The 15,947-nt window shown below is 34.6% G+C and overlaps 2 protein-coding genes across 3 annotated transcripts in view; both read left to right on the top strand.

Moving 5' to 3' along the window:
- Positions 1-9,558: 9,558 nt before the first annotated feature.
- LOC107671128 (visual system homeobox 1-like) lies at positions 9,559-12,093 on the top strand. 2 transcript variants are annotated; one of them, XM_016463981.1, is made up of 5 exons: positions 9,559-10,033; positions 10,509-10,584; positions 10,678-10,801; positions 10,885-11,065; positions 11,301-12,093. In XM_016463981.1, the coding sequence occupies exons 1-5, from the start codon at positions 9,649-9,651 to the stop codon at positions 11,552-11,554; spliced, it is 1,020 nt and encodes a 339-aa protein (XP_016319467.1). In that variant the 5' UTR covers positions 9,559-9,648; the 3' UTR covers positions 11,555-12,093. The 2 variants fall into 2 exon arrangements, with proteins under 2 accessions (XP_016319467.1, XP_016319466.1); XM_016463980.1 differs by having other exon boundaries at positions 9,560-10,033; positions 10,885-11,077.
- Positions 12,094-15,721: 3,628 nt separating this feature from the next.
- The window catches only part of LOC107671130 (ubiquitin-conjugating enzyme E2 D4-like), a 4,156-nt gene continuing 3,930 nt past the window's right edge, over positions 15,722-15,947 (top strand). Inside the window, exon 1 of the mRNA XM_016463982.1 lies at positions 15,722-15,812. Within this exon, the coding sequence (XP_016319468.1) occupies positions 15,726-15,812 (87 nt within the window). The 5' untranslated portion in view covers positions 15,722-15,725. The remainder of the gene's footprint in view (positions 15,813-15,947) is intronic.

The raw sequence follows: 15,947 nt of genomic DNA on the forward strand, positions 1-15,947 counted from the left end.
TATATAAGATTTCAATTGTTGACAATCATTTACAATGATTAAGACTCCACTGGGTATATAGAGCAATGTTTACTAATTGTCATGTTTTCTCCCAGTTTAATGAGTCATCCTTTTTCAGAGTTCATTTGACCTTAATTTTGCTATAATGTTACCTTTGTTTATATGTGACCACACAAGTTTAACCCTTTTAATATACAAATTAGTATAAAAAAATAATTTAATACATTTGTTTTTTGTTTGAAATATAAAGAATAAGCAGTGTCTTAAGTTTCACTTAAATTTGTGTTTGTTTACCACAAACTTTTGATTTCTAAATGAGAGGACAGGATAATTCATTTGTCATCCATTGTGAATCGGTGTTTGCATTTTTTTAAACCGATTTTCTTATTTTCCTTTTCCTCCTTTTTTCAATCTGTTCTTAGCCTCATTTGGCCTAATCCTGCCTCCGCAGAGGGTGGGGTGGCTGCGGCGGGTGAGTGGATGGTGGTTGGTGGTAAAGCAGGGTGAGAGGGACTCAGACGCTCTCCAGTGCTTATGGTGGATTATGGGTAATGGCACTTAACTGAGAAAATGAGCTGAATGTATAGTACATGCCCTCATATATATGGGTTATGGCTGGTTTAAATGCAAGAATTCACTTCCAACTCACCTATTTTAATTTTTATCTTTAATTTTTGTACTTTATGTAACATGGTCAGAAGATGTTGTAGTTTAATGCCATATTTTCTATTCAGATATTATTTATTTTAAAATCACCATCACTCCAAGCCTCTTCCTTTTATTTTCATTGTTAATTTCCCTCATATATTTGTTCTTAAAAGGCACCTTAAGTGAATTTTGAGGCCCTAGAATTTCAATCCGAAGGTAAATAGTTATCTTGTCATTCTTTAGTCTTTAGGGCTTACAGTATGAGGATGAGGGATGGCCTTGGGGAAAGGGAAGCCTGTGCACTCATGGAGCTCCACTTCTGCATCCCTGTGACAGATTGGAGCCAGATTGGGAGACATTCTGACAAGGGCTAGGAACTTGCAAAGCTGTCCCACTCTTCAAGGTTAGTTTTTGAATGTTACCACATGACATCTGCCACTCACCACCAAACGCCACAGGGCTTAGGGCACTTCATCAAATGTCATGCTCCCCTAATTAATGGAGTTAATGTGAATTTTTTTAATTCTTTAAGATTTCTTGTATCTTGCAACCCTCAGACAGGTGATTTTATATTATTATTTAGAAAATATATTATCTATTTATATCAATATAAATGTGAAAATATATTTCTTAACCCACATGAGAATAAAATACTTACATTGTAACAGTTAAAGACAGATTACTTTCTGGCATTAACCTGGTGGATGTTGAATTATAATCACGTCGTCATCGTTGTGAGAAAAGATACTTTCAGATAGAAGTTGGTAATCCATGTGCAAGATTGCTCTTTCCTTTACCCTCCACCCAGATATGAACCATATGCCTCATAACATATGTGATTATTTTTAAGATGGACATAAAAAAGGACAATAGTCGCGCCACTCTTTTAATAATCCCTTCGTCCGATTTAATATCGCAACTATTATTCAAATCAAAGCCAGATTTTGTTTTCATTGTTCTTTTATAATACTCTTATGATTTCTCGCGATCACTTTCAGAAAAGTCCTCTGGCAGTTAAAGCTAAACACCTCCTCTCCTTCCATTGAGGACAGGGGGTGCATTGAGTCAAATTAAGTTCAGCATTCCCAAATTTCTAATATGGCGAAAGTGTACACGTGTTATTTCAATCTACATCTGTTTCTACATCTTCAGTTCATCTGATCTTGTGTTGCAAAATTTAAAGCCATACTAAAAGTCTGTTGGCTTCCAGTTTGTGCCTCTAAAATATGAGGTTACTATGACCCATGAGAAGCGAACAGGATTTATTTCATTTGAATAATGCATCTTGCACCACTAAGGTCATGGGTTTGATTTCCAGGGAAAATAAACTGGTAAAATGTGTGTAACTTTGCATAAATACACCGTTCAAAGGTTTGAGTTCCATAAGGTTTTAAAAGTTTTTGAGCAAAGAAGTGTATTTGATCAAAAAATATAGTAAAACAAAAATATTGTGAAATAGTATTTCAATGTACAATAAATGTTTTCTATTTTAATATATTTAAAAATGCAATTTATTCCTGTGATGCAAAGCTGATTTTTCAGCATTCATTACTCCAGTTTTCAGTGTTGCATGATCCTTCAGAAATCATTCTAATATGCTGATTTGATGCTTAAGAAACATTTCTTATTATTACCAATTTTGAAAACAGTTGTTCTGCTTAATATTTTTTTGGAAAGCGTAATACATATTTTTTTTTAGGATTATCTGATCAATAGAAAGTTCAAAAGAACAGCATTTACTTGAAATAGAAATCTTTTGTAACATTATAAATGTCTTTACTGACACATTTTAACAATATAATATGTCTTTGATGAATAAAAGATTTAATTTATTTAAAAAAAAATCTTACTGACCCCAAACTTTTGAGCAATAGTGTATGAATGAAAGATTTATCATCACTTAGATACAGATAGTGTGTAATAAGGAATAATATGCAGTCAGTGAAAACAGAAATAATATTGATTTGAGTTGATATCATTCTCTTATGTGTCACAAGAGAAAGCGCAGAAATCATTTGCCTGGCTCATTGATTAATTAGTTTAGTGGTCATCGAATGAAAATACCCAGCTGCAGAATTCCACAACTGAGCAATCAGAATGAAGCATTCCAGAGCACTTAAAAAAATCAAAGTCATGAGACCAGATAGCTGAGACACAGAGGCTTTGTATTGCCTCATTTTGGTAAAGAGTGCATTGGCTCTTTTTCTCCATGGTGTGGCACAGTGTCGGTTGGTTGTCTGGACAGTACAATGTGTCACTGATCATGGCCTCATAATGAGTCCCCATCTTTTAATTGACCTGACTCCTTCTAATTAGCACACTTTAAGTAAATTGGGAGAAAAAAGAGAAAGAAAGAAAGAGCGAGACAGGAGTGAGGGGGAAAGGGAAGGAGTGGGAGAAAGAAAAAGAGAGTGATCACGGTCTAATAGGTTAAGAGAGTCAGACAGACCTGTGATGGCGTGTGAATATTGTGAATAGTCTTTGTTTGCTAAACTAACTGAACAAGACACACAAAGGTAATTAGTGAACTGAACTGGCTTACTCATTACACAAACCCAGCTCTTCACCAGTGGTTAGGGGCTTCCTACTTCCCACTGTTAACCCTTCATCTGTCTGATCTTCATGCTTTTCCTCCCCGAAAAGTTTTTTTTTTTTTTGTCTGAAATTGTGAAATTATGTGTCTTGTAACTAGTGTTGGAGTGTAACTAGCCAGTGGCAGTGATGTAACTACATTTATTTTTTTATCTTATACAAAAACAAGCTACTTATTCCTACAAACAGCTGTTTTATTGCATGTGTAGCTTTACAGTCAATCATCTGGTAGTTATATGTGTACACCATCATTCAAATTTTTGGGGTCAGTAAGATTTTTTTAAGGAAATTAATACTTTTAAGGATGCATTAAATTGATCAGAAGTGACAATAAATACATTTATGTTACAAAAGATTTCTATTTCAAATAAATGCTGTTTTTTTTTTTTACTTTCTATTCATCAGAAAAAATATTTAGCTGTTTTCAAATACTGACAAGAAATATTTCTTGAGCACCAAATCAGCATATTAGAATGATTTCTGAAGGATCATGTGACACTGAAGACTGGAATAATGACTGCGGAAAATTCAGCTTTGCCATCATAGAAATAATTGACATCTTAAATAAAATAGAAAACTGTTATTTTAAACTGTAATAATATTTCACAATAGTACTGTTTTACTGTATTTTTATTGAATAAATGCATGCTTGCTGAGCATAATAGATTTCAAAAACATTTACAAATCTTTCTGACCTCAGGCGTTTGAACGGTAGCTAATTTAATTGTATCAACATTCTTCAAAATATCTTTTTGCTCAACAGAAGAAAGAAAGTCATACAGGTTTGGAACAACATGAGGATGAGTAAATGATGACAGAATTTTCATTTTTGGGTGGAACTATCCCTTTTAGTTTAGTTTACTCACCCCCATGTTGTTCCAAAGCTGTATACATTTTCTACTTCTGTGGAAGACAAACTAAAAAGATACTCAAAAGTCTATGACCCTATTGGTAACTATTAACTAGCTGCTTATTAGCATACATATTACTAGCATATTGGCTGTTTATTAGTACTTATAAAGCAAATATTAATGCCTTATTCTGCATTACCGTATTTCAGATCTCTTAATCCTATACCCCATAGCTAAACATAACAACTAGCTTACTGACTATTAATAAGCAGCAAATTAGGAGTTTATGGAGGCAAAAGTTGTAGTTAATAATTAGTTAATAGTGATAACTGGTCCCCAAACTGAAGTGTGACCAAACTATTAATGAAACCCCTAAAGTCTGCAACTTTTCTACAACTAGTCACATTGGACTTTACTAACCCATGTTCTAGTAATCTATATTCCAGCATGGGTGCACAAAAATCCATTTTAAAGCAGCAGTTTAGCTTAATTTGGAGTGTCTTCCCAAGGGGCAAATTCACATAATATAAGTGATTCATAGCGCTAACTGACCAGCCAATTTCTCTGTGCTTTTGAGTGTAACTGATCAGATGACCTCTGGTATCCCTATTGTGTCTGTGTGTGAATATGAGTGTGTGTGTGCAGAAGGTTTTTAATTAACCCGGCTCTCTTAGTCCCAGGTGGGCTCTTCCACGCTTTTGTACTTATTCCCCAGAGAGGGAGAAAACCGCGTCCTAACGCCTCACACGCTCTCTGTAGCACACGTCCTCGCACAATGCATCTATTTGAATGTGTGAGTGGGTGTGTGTTAGTTTTTTGCCTTTATTGCTCTCAGTGGTTGGCAACAGATTCAGGAGATGTTTGTCAGTAGCAAGAAACACATTTAATACTGATTAACAAGTCATAAGGTTTTAAATACCCTACAAATCTGTCATGCATTGATTCAAATTTAAAGTTCACCCAAAAATCAAAATTCTGTCATCATTTACTTGCTCTCATGTCGTACCTGACTTTCTTTCTTCTGCTGAAATTTTTTTTTCTTTTTTTATCCATACAATTGAAGTCAATAATGTTCAGTGATGTTTAAATGTCTTTTGTGTTCCAGAGGAGCAGGAGTTGAGAAACAACATGAGTAAATATAACAGAATGCTCAGGTTTGGGTTAACTATCTTTAAAATTTTTACAAAGATGTTTACTGTTATAATTTCTATGTGAAACTAAATTGATACATTTTAAAAGAGGATAATCATTTCATTAGAACATGCTTGAACCTTGCAGGGTTTGGTGGCTCATAACACTGGACTTTTTTTCACCCAGAACTGGACTTACTGAAGATCCAATGAAAATAAACATCAGGCACAGACGAGCAGTTATTAGAGTGAATGTAAGGATAGTGAAGCAACAAAAGGCAACCCAATTTCAAAAACAGAGAAAATGAATTACTAAATCTGCCAGAGGAGCTAAGAATGCAAAAACCTAATCTCAACATAAATTATTTACCACTCGAGGATGAATACTACTGTGATTACAATTCATGGCATTAATGTGGCATACATTCAAGAGAAAAAAAAAAAAGATCAGCAGCTTACAGAATATTACCCCATCAAAACGCAAATTGTTGCCCTCAGTAAGTTCGAAATTTTGTGCATAAATGCTGTTAAGCCTGTTCTCCTCTAATACAGCAAAATGATTATCTGGCTGGTCTCCCTTTGCATGTTTGAAAGCAGTCGAATGGACATCTGCATCGGGTTTTCATTATTATTATTATATAAAAGATTATATAGGGTTGGGATGAGGGCATTTCATTTTGCTTACAATTAATATACGCTTTATTTTTGTCGTGGTTTGGGACAAATAGGATGCTAGGTTACAGCTTGTTTGCCATTTCAGGATGAAGCTTAGGTGCAGCTGACCTTGACGGTGCAGCTTTCTTCTGACTGAATTTCTTAGACTACTGAGTGATCCACGTGGCGCATTTGTGGAACATGAAACAAGTTGTCTAGACTCTAGAGGGATCATCCAGTGTTGTTGAAAAGCAATGAGTGCCAGAGTGAAGGGAAGTTGTTGCACATTGACGATTGGTCAGATTGAGTTTAAGTAGCGGTGTGCCATGTTCTTGATGATTACAAATCAGCTGGGATCTTAATAGATTGGGTGGGACATCTGGAGATCTAAGGGCCCAGTTGTTTGCACAACAAACGCATAAGACCTCCAACCCTTGTGCACAGACACACACAGCTACCCAAGAATCGAGGATTTGGATTTAGATTTGAACATCTGCCCAATGTTGTAAAGTGACAATGAGCATTCTTTGAGAAATCTTGTTCCTCTAAAGCCATTCAAGGGAAATTTGAAGGTCCTGTGGTCCTTATTCTTGTGTACACTGACATTTTTTTTTTTACTGAAATTGCTAGTAAATCTCACAAATCATTAAGAAACTGCAAAAAACGCACTGAATTATTTTTTACAGTGCATTGAAAACATTTGCCCTTGTGGAATAAAATCCTTTTTTTTTTTTTTACTCGTTTAACTTATAAAATCTAATTTGCCCTCCATATTAAATGTGAAATCTGTATGAAATCCCATTGCTTAATGGCCATTCTGCTGGCAGCTATAGGTGGGTGGGTGCTGCTATTCCCAGTGGCGGATCCTGCTCAGAATTAGGACACGTGGCATTTAGTCAAACAACATCCATGTACCGTGCGCCACGGCCAAAGAAAATTAGAGCAAAGAGTGATTTTTTGATGTTACGCTCTTTAAGAGATTAATAATCTTGGCGATGGAGAATCGGGAAATCTTCTCTGGAAAATAATGAGCGGAGAAACATTTACTGATTAGTTTAATCCAGGATTATCCTATTTGATGACACCATGAAACCCAGCCTTGTAATCTGGCCCTTAAAATAACATTTTTCCTCGCTTTACCGCAAGCGCAGTTTAAGTGTGTTGTTCGCTTCAGTTACTTAGCGCCATGATTTCTGTCAGGATTTGTTTTATTCGTCTGTTTCCGTTGAATTGTGTTTGATCTGCCTAAAAACAAAAGCAGGACCAGAAATCAACGGGTTATTTTTTACTCTGAAAGATGCGTTACTGAAATGGTTTCAGAAATATTAAAAAAAATAATTGATTTTGTTTCCAAGTCTATTTATGCGTAAAACTGCAACCGTTGGCCAGCAGATATTGTGGCGTATTAAGGAATCAGAATGTATAATTAACAGGCAAAATTAAATGCACAAAATATTAATAAAAATAATGATAAATATTTTTAAAAAAGGGTTTGCGTTTGAAATGAGAAAACAGAGTCAGGAAATTATGTTATGTTCACAATAACGCAATTTCATAATTATAATTATTTCATAATTATTATTTTATAATAGGCTATTTATGTGAAATAATGGCTGCAAAAAAGGTTCCATTATAAGGACTTTTTTTTAATTTTGTTGATCGATTTAAGAAATAATATGAAATGTATTCGTTCATTAGCCTGTGTGTTCCTAATTCGTTCCAAGTCCCAATACAAATATATATATATATATATAGGCCTATATAGTTGCTGCTGCTGCAATAGGCTAATAATAATAATAACAGCCTACATACCACTAATAACAATAATAATAATAATAATTATTATTATTATTATTATTGTTGTTGTTGTTGATGTTATAAAATAGATTATTCAGATTATTCACCACTAATGATCTCTCTCCATCCTTTTTCTCCCGTATGATCACATTTAGTTTTTACTAATAACAATAATAATAATAATAATAATAATTATTATTATTATTATTGTTGTTGTTGTTGATGTTATAAAATAGATTATTCTTCAGCGTGACCACTAATGATCTCTCTCCATCCTTTTTCTCCCGTATGATCACATTTAGTTTTAGTTATGTTACATTAGGCTACAGTTATGAGGATTATGTGGAGCAGCTCTCTTAACTTTCAGTTTAAAAGCGGCAGTTAAGGTCGTCCTGGTGGAAACTTGCCCTAAAAGCAGATTTTACAGAGTCGAGCTCTTTATATGACAGATTAATGTTGTAAACGAATTTAATGGACTTAATTTAATTATCTCGTGTAAGACGATTTCTCTAATTGCTTCTTTTGGAAACAGACTGGCTGAGATGTTGCCCGTTTTTGCCCTGTTATTGAAACACCTGGGATGGCCTCTGCTACTTCAGGTCGACCTGACAGCATTACCGTAACTTTGACCTAATTTCCCAAAATCTTTTACGCTCGAAGAGCTTCATTTTCCCTCATTGCTGACGTAATAATTCAGTCGACGAAATAAAGCAGATTCTCTGTGATCACGTCGAGACAAGGTTTTGTATTCCAATATATGTCCAGACAGGAAATTTGGTGAAAGGTATGAACAGGCTACTACATATAACTAAGGAGACTCTCCAACACGGTTTGGTGGAGAGAAATGTATGAGGACACGTGTCAATCATGTTGCGAATATTAAAAACATAAATGCACGGGTCAGTTCATTGGCAAAAGTTGATTAGCTGTTTTCTAATCTTGTATAATTAAATGCAAGATGGAATACGTTGTTATTGATTTAAATTTCTCAATGTTAAAACAACATTTAGTCGTAATAAATTCATTATAGCTTATATTTTAATTATAATAATTATAAGTCTTATATAAATAATTAATTTATTAAACGTTTTATCATAGTAAATGTATTATTAATAATAATAATACTAATTATTATTATTATTCACCAACCTAAACGCATGGTCTTTAATGCCATTGTTGTTGTTCTTTTGCATTATATGAAAAAAATCTGGCTCTATTTTAATATGCAGAGTGCATTTTTAAGGCAGCGAAATAATTTCTTTAAACAGCAAAAACAGCAATTTGAGAATATTTCTTTTATTTACAATTAAACTATGTAGCCTATTAGTCCAGTGCAAGCTTGGCAATAGTTTTATTCATGATTTAAATGAATAGTTATGGTTATAGGATTTAGAAGAGATTTTTTTAAGTTCTTAATTTTTTATTTTATTACAGAAAATATATTTTCTGTCTCAGTAATAGGCGAATGAGCTAGTAATTATTGCTGCAAGTAATTCCGGCATTATTTAAAATTAGATTACAGCTATCGAATGATAAAGAAATATCACGAAACGTAGATTTAGTTAGTCACTAAAATTTAGAACATGGATGTCGTTCTGGATTCTTGTTTTTAATTAATTTATATTCTGACTCCAATGAAATGTTAAGTAGGCTATTAAACATTTTCAATAACCCACAACGCGTTACAGTCTGATATGAGTGAAATCTTCTATCTAAAGGGAAAAAACTACTCAGGACCAATTCAGATAGGGGAGGAAAACCCTCATCGGATTAAAGGGAAAATTGGTGGCAATTAATCCTTTGTGATTGAAAAAGGGAAACGCCTCCTCATGGTAGACATATCTGACGTTGAATCTGATTGGACAGTGCGACGATCTGCTGAATTGGACAGACGGATAAATGGTCCCGCCAGAGCGCTTAACCGTCCCACCAGCCTGACCTCCTCAGAGAGAACGGGAATTTAACAAACTGCCACCATGACGGGAAGAGAAGAGGCTATAGACGAAAAACCTAAGGTTAAACTGTATCCCTCATTCGGAATCGACAAATCACGTCTAAATGGATCTGGATTTAGGTCCAAAGGGTTCGCAATCACAGATCTGCTCGGTCTGGAGTCTGAACTTCAGCCGCATCAGTCCGGTCCTGGCGCGGGGGCCAATGGAGAGTGCCAGAGCGCGGCGGTCGGAGGATTTGCTTTCCCGGGAGGCTCTTTGCCGCTCGGCTTGGGTTTTCTTTGCAGTTTGGCGGCACAACAACCTCCTGGGGCCCCGTGTTTTCTCCCGAGCCACATCCCGCTCCTGCAGTCACGGACAGAGAGTCACTTCATGCAGAATCTCGAACAGCAACGGGATGCCTATTCCGGTACAAATCACTTTATTTGTTTGTTGAATCAGCCAAAGAGCTGTTCACTGAAGTTGGTGCTGAAACTGACCCTGCAATTGACGTTTTTCTATTTGCAATGGTATTTTTTTCATGAACGAATTACTTTGTGATTTCTAATTTGATGGAATCAGAAATAATAATATAAATATAAAGTGGTAACCTTCAGTTGCCTTAACATTTTCTACTTGACATAACCTTTAAAAATAGATTTGTTGATGTAACCTAATATAGTCCGGTTGATTAAGCCGTATTAAATATTTTTGACTTGAATTTTTAAAACCTGATAACTTAAAGAACATTTTAGTTAATTTTTTTATATTATTATATTTTTCATATTATTATTTATTTATTAATTTGATGCATTGTATTTGTCTCCCCTTTACCCAACATATGAATTCTATTTTAATCTGTCATGGATTTTTAGTTTTTATTAATAAAATGTTTTACATTACAGATGATGATTGTCTTTCCGGGGATCTCGATGGGAAAAACTCAGGGAACTCACAAAAGAGGAAGAAGCGAAGGCACAGGTGTGTAATGAAATGAAATATTACATTAAATGTTTATTGTGTAAGGATCTGGTGATTCGTTTTATTAACCACGCATCTCGTTTTGATTTTCAGGACAGTTTTCACCTCGCATCAGCTTGAGGAGCTGGAGAAAGCCTTCCTTGAAGCACACTATCCAGATGTCTATGCAAGAGAAATGCTGGCCATGAAGACAGAGCTACCAGAGGACAGGATACAGGTATAGGATGATTTTCACAGTTTTTCCCTCTCTTTTTCTTTCTCTCTTTCCAATAGCTAATTCCCAGGTTTGTTTTTGCCCAGGTATGGTTTCAGAATCGCCGTGCTAAGTGGAGGAAAAGGGAGAAGTGCTGGGGCCGCAGCAGCGTGATGGCGGAATATGGGCTGTATGGTGCCATGGTCCGTCACTCCATTCCACTTCCAGAATCCATCATCAATTCGGCCAAGAATGGCATGATGGGCTCCTGCGCTCCCTGGCTTCTAGGTGAGCCAGCAGGTGGTTTTTCTATTTAATACTCAAAGACTCAAATATGTATTTGATCACTCGAATACATAGCTGAGGTGTCTTGTGAATGTCTATCTGCTGTTGCCCATATTTTACACTTAAAAGTATAGAATTAAATGTACATGAGCTGGGTTACTGTTTTGTAATCCAGCTATAAATATTTGTCAGCTTAAGCTACAATTTTTTTTATCGCATCTGCATTTTATTCTTTCAGGAATGCACAAAAAGTCTCTAGAAATCACAAAAAAAGCTCCCGGTTCACCTGAATTGACGCATTCAGATTCATATTCAGACGAACACAAGGGGAAAGACAGCGACACAACATGGTCGAGTGGAGCTAATGGAGCAGATGACTCCGAAGACATGGCAATAGATTTGTCCAGCACTTCAAAACAAGCGAGTAAAGGCACTTTGAAAAGATCACCACCTCGCACAGAAGACAGCAGTGATTGTGAAACTGAGAGTTAAATATGCAAATGAATATGGACAATATTGAAGAGCACATACAGTATAAAGAGACAAAAAGGACTATACAGTGTGTCATCTTTTGACAATGGTTTTGTTTGTCAGCTTTCCTGTGTTATTATTTTAAGTTTTTTTTTGTTTATCAAGTATTTGAATACTTCTGAATTATTTTATCTTTCATGTGTAAAAATGATTCATGTAAAAAGTGTTGAATATTATGTTTTATGTTACGTTCATGGGAATTATCCATAAATCTGATTTAAAATAAGTCACCCTATTTTTCTTAAACATTTTCTTTCTTTTTCTGACAAAAAATCTGTCATTGCTGGGTGACCATTTGTTCACCACTATTGTGAATGTCATAATATCTCCCTATTGTAATACAGTATGTGTCTGGGGAACAGAAAGTCTCCAGAAAGGATTCTAAAGCACTTTACCTGCTGTGATGATGAATGTTTTGCATCGATCAATGTCATCAACAGAGCAATATAATACCAGCAAAAACAAATCCACATCATGACAAAAAATTAAAATTAATAAAATATATTTTATGCTTTTGATTCCTGCCTTCTGTTTCTTTATTGTTTCAGCACACCAGATATAAAAATATGTCATAGAAAATTACCTTTGCTGTCAAAGACATGAGAAAGGTATACAGATGTCTTCCAGAATAGATACTGCTGACCCGTTAGATGGTCTGTTAACACTTCATGTGGAAAAAATTATATTTAAGCCAATCAACAAAAAGATTAAGCAGTTTGTTTCCCAGAAACTGTCAGACTACTCAACAGCCCATTCATCTTTAATTCACGTCAGCCTTCTTTTATGATCCATGCCCAGATATTTTTATTTTAACAACCTCAGCAAAGGCTCTGCAGATGTTAAATGCACCATTGCAAGAACATCACCTGCAGATCTACAAAATCATGTTCATTTTTATATTATATTCTAGACAGTTATTGTTTAGATCTCCATGTTTAAAGTCACATCTGGTCAATGGAAACCGATAAACACAGTGTATTGTAATATTACCATATTTTGTTAATCACTATTCATTAAAATCACTTCATTATCCAATTGTTTAATGCAAAGGTTTAGCTCTAATACCGTAGCATTATCATCATAATTCATATTCTCTCATATCACACAAATGTATTTGCTTTAAAAACAACCATTTACAAATCAGCAACTTTGGAATAATCTATATTGTATAATAATCTAACAAATATAAACAGAAATAATTGTAAACAAAATAATATTTAAATATTATTATTATTATTAATATATGTATTGGCGTGTTATAAAAGTATCCACCTTATTCTGCAACTCGTGAATGTGCGAGACTTCCGATTGAATAGTCGCAGGTAAATAACTGGAAGAAAACGTGAAAAAACTGTAAACGGTTTGCGCTATCAACCAGTGTGTTTATGATTACGATAATACATTTAAATAAAATGATAACAAATATCAGTTAGCAATATCAAACAGCTTAACAGACTGTTTTGTAGATATCTATGGTTTTTGTAGAGCTAAAATAATTGGAATTACAAATGGCCACGCCTTCTCTAAGGTGGATAAAGTTTAGGCTAAATTTACTGTCATTTGTTAATGGATAGGTATTTGATAGTATCTATTGTTTTTTAAAGGTAATCTCAATAATATGACATTAGGGAAAGTAATTGTTTTGTTAGGGGTTTAAAGAGATTAATAGAAAAACAGATTAGGGCGAGGGGCATGAAAACAGAGATTAAAAGCACTTCAGCCTGAGACAAGCTCAGGACCTAGGAATTAAATTATTAAAATACTATCAATCATTGCTGATCCCAATAATCTTTCGTGCCAACTGCCCTTAACAGAATAACAATTATAGATGATGGGTCCTTTATAAACTATTATGTACAGGAAGATAATCCTGCCTATTGTTGGAAATGGCCATTAATTACAAAAAAAAACCAACAAAAAAAAAAAACAGATTTTAGGGCATATACCAAAGAAGGGTTACATAAACATCTGTAAGCACAGTGTGATTTATGACAGGGTGTGATTGTTTCTTTTTACTCTAACACCAGACCCCGTTACTTTTTGAATAATTGTGTAAGTGCAACATCTGATAGACAGCATTGGTATGGACGACAGACCGCTGAATGTCGCGATTGACCAATCACAGTCAAGTATTCCAGACAGCTGCATAATAAATGACTAACAACATTCATGTTTTAGCATTCCAAGAGATCTGCAGAAAACATAATAATAATAATAATCCTATTTCAACATCTGTTATGATTATAGGCTTAACTTTAACCCCACACAGGAGATTTGGAGCCAAGCACCAGTCGTAAAAATTAGCCATGTTTGGTGTACTTTCTGTGTGGAACGTGTGTGTGAGAGGGAGAGAGGGATTGGCAGACACCAAAGCTGTGATGTTTATGATAATGATGAAGAGAAAATATTATGTCCACTGCTAATTTGTAAGTAGCTTAGCACCGCGGAGAGCTCCAAACATGCAGATGTGCATTTGGCACTCAGCAGTCGTTTGGCAAGCCCTGTGGAATCACTGCACAAAGCTGATTTGGTTCAGCGATTCCCTGATGAAGTTGACAAGGTTGTCTGAAGCGAGACCAGTTGGCATTTTAATGCATAACCAAAGCACAGTCCCTAGCCATGTTGTAATTTTCGTGGTTTGGCTGCTAAAGTTTCTGTAATGTCAGACAATGTCATCTGTGCATTCTCACCGCAGCTGGTAAACAAATAGGCTACACTAAACCTCTATAATAATATTGTTTTTGTTTGCGATCAATATATATATAAACTGTACAATTTCTGAGTGTCCTGAATCTAAAGGCAATGAGATGCATTGCACAATGCCTATAAAGGTCTACAATGCAATAACAGGTGAACATGTTTTGATCGTGAACTGCTTCCATCTAGTGGCCATATGAAAGAACGCAGCAAGCTGCAATGAACTAAATCAGAGCTAAACCCTTTGCTTCATAATTTGAGAATGCGTGTATAATATATAATGTGTTAAATGTAACACAACAAAATTCAAAATTATATTATATATAAATAATATAATAATATATAAACATAACATATATAAAAACAATAATATATTATTATATTATGTATAAATACAAACAATATAAATCATATATTAAATAATGTTTTAAAATATATAATAATAAAATTAAATGAAATTTGTTACTGAGCCTATATAATATAATATAATATAATATAATATAATATAAAAATACTTAAATGAAAAAAATACATTCACTCTAAGAGAACATTAGCCTGTATGAACTACTTGTATAACACGAAAGTATCTCTGAACAGACGTGATTTTGAAAGATAAGGGCACAAAACCACACAAACAAGCAGATTATTTTCAGCAAGTAAACATGTAACACACACAACAGTGAAGTGGAGCCCACCGCAGATGATGCAGGCAGTAATTCTGTTTGATATGTTGTTTATTGGGATTAGCTCTAATTTGCGATTAGCACACAGAACATCTGCATCCTGCATCAAAAATGAATGGCAGTAATCCCTCACCACCCATCCACTAAACCCTCTGCCTTTCCTTTCTGCTTAGTACATTTGGGGCTACATTTACATACATGCATTCATTTGGCAGGTGCTTTAAATCACTTCATTGATCATTCCCTGGGAACATTCACACACTTAGTGCAGGATTTTATGGATACCTCTTATTTGTGGCCAGGACTCCAATGTCCAATGACCTAATTCCATTAAAATGAGGGGTGTGCACAGCCACCTGAATTTCTTAATGAACAGAAGTTTCTATGTGCCAATGCATTAATCTAATACAAACAATATTTGAATTTATAATTCATAAATTATTATTTAAAGTCATAGTAATTCTGAATAAAGTCTAAATAATAATTTATGAATTATAAATTATTATTTAGACTTGTCTCTGCTTCTGACTTAACAAAACCTTTTGGTTTTTGAAGCCACAGAAGTTATGTTTCAAGATATGTTTAATTAGAATACTAAATTATTTAAAGTCATAGTAATTCTGAATAAAGTCTAAATAATTCTCATTCTGAACCTCACAGAACAAGCCCTCCCACACATTGCTTAATTTTGCTATTTGAGCACAAATCGATGACAGGTTATAAGGACTTTTATTTTGAAGTAAACTCCCCTAATGTGCGCCCTCTCATTGTTGTTCCTTCCACATTCTCAGGCGGAGAAAAGAAGCGGAGATCTGATGGCTTTGAAAAGGATCCAGAAGGTAATATTTTTTATTTCTAAACAAAATAAATGTCTTGAAAGAAGAATAGCATTACGGCGATCCAAAAGATCTACACATGGCTGATACAGTGTACCATCTCTCGGTCCACATTACTATAAAGTCAGAAGGTTAGAA

Source organism: Sinocyclocheilus anshuiensis, unplaced genomic scaffold (assembly GCF_001515605.1).
Source record: "Sinocyclocheilus anshuiensis isolate Anshui unplaced genomic scaffold, SAMN03320099.WGS_v1.1 scaffold861, whole genome shotgun sequence".
NCBI classification, from domain to species: domain Eukaryota; kingdom Metazoa; phylum Chordata; class Actinopteri; order Cypriniformes; family Cyprinidae; genus Sinocyclocheilus; species Sinocyclocheilus anshuiensis.

Coding starts and splice junctions, on each gene's coding strand:
- LOC107671128 (XM_016463980.1), top strand. CDS start 9,649: ATGACGGGAAGAGAAGAGGCTATAGACGAAAAACCTAAGGTTAAACTG. Junction 10,585..10,677: donor AGGAAGAAGCGAAGGCACAG/GTGTGTAATGAA, acceptor TTTGATTTTCAG/GACAGTTTTCACCTCGCATC. Junction 11,078..11,300: donor GCTTCTAGGTGAGCCAGCAG/GTGGTTTTTCTA, acceptor TTATTCTTTCAG/GAATGCACAAAAAGTCTCTA.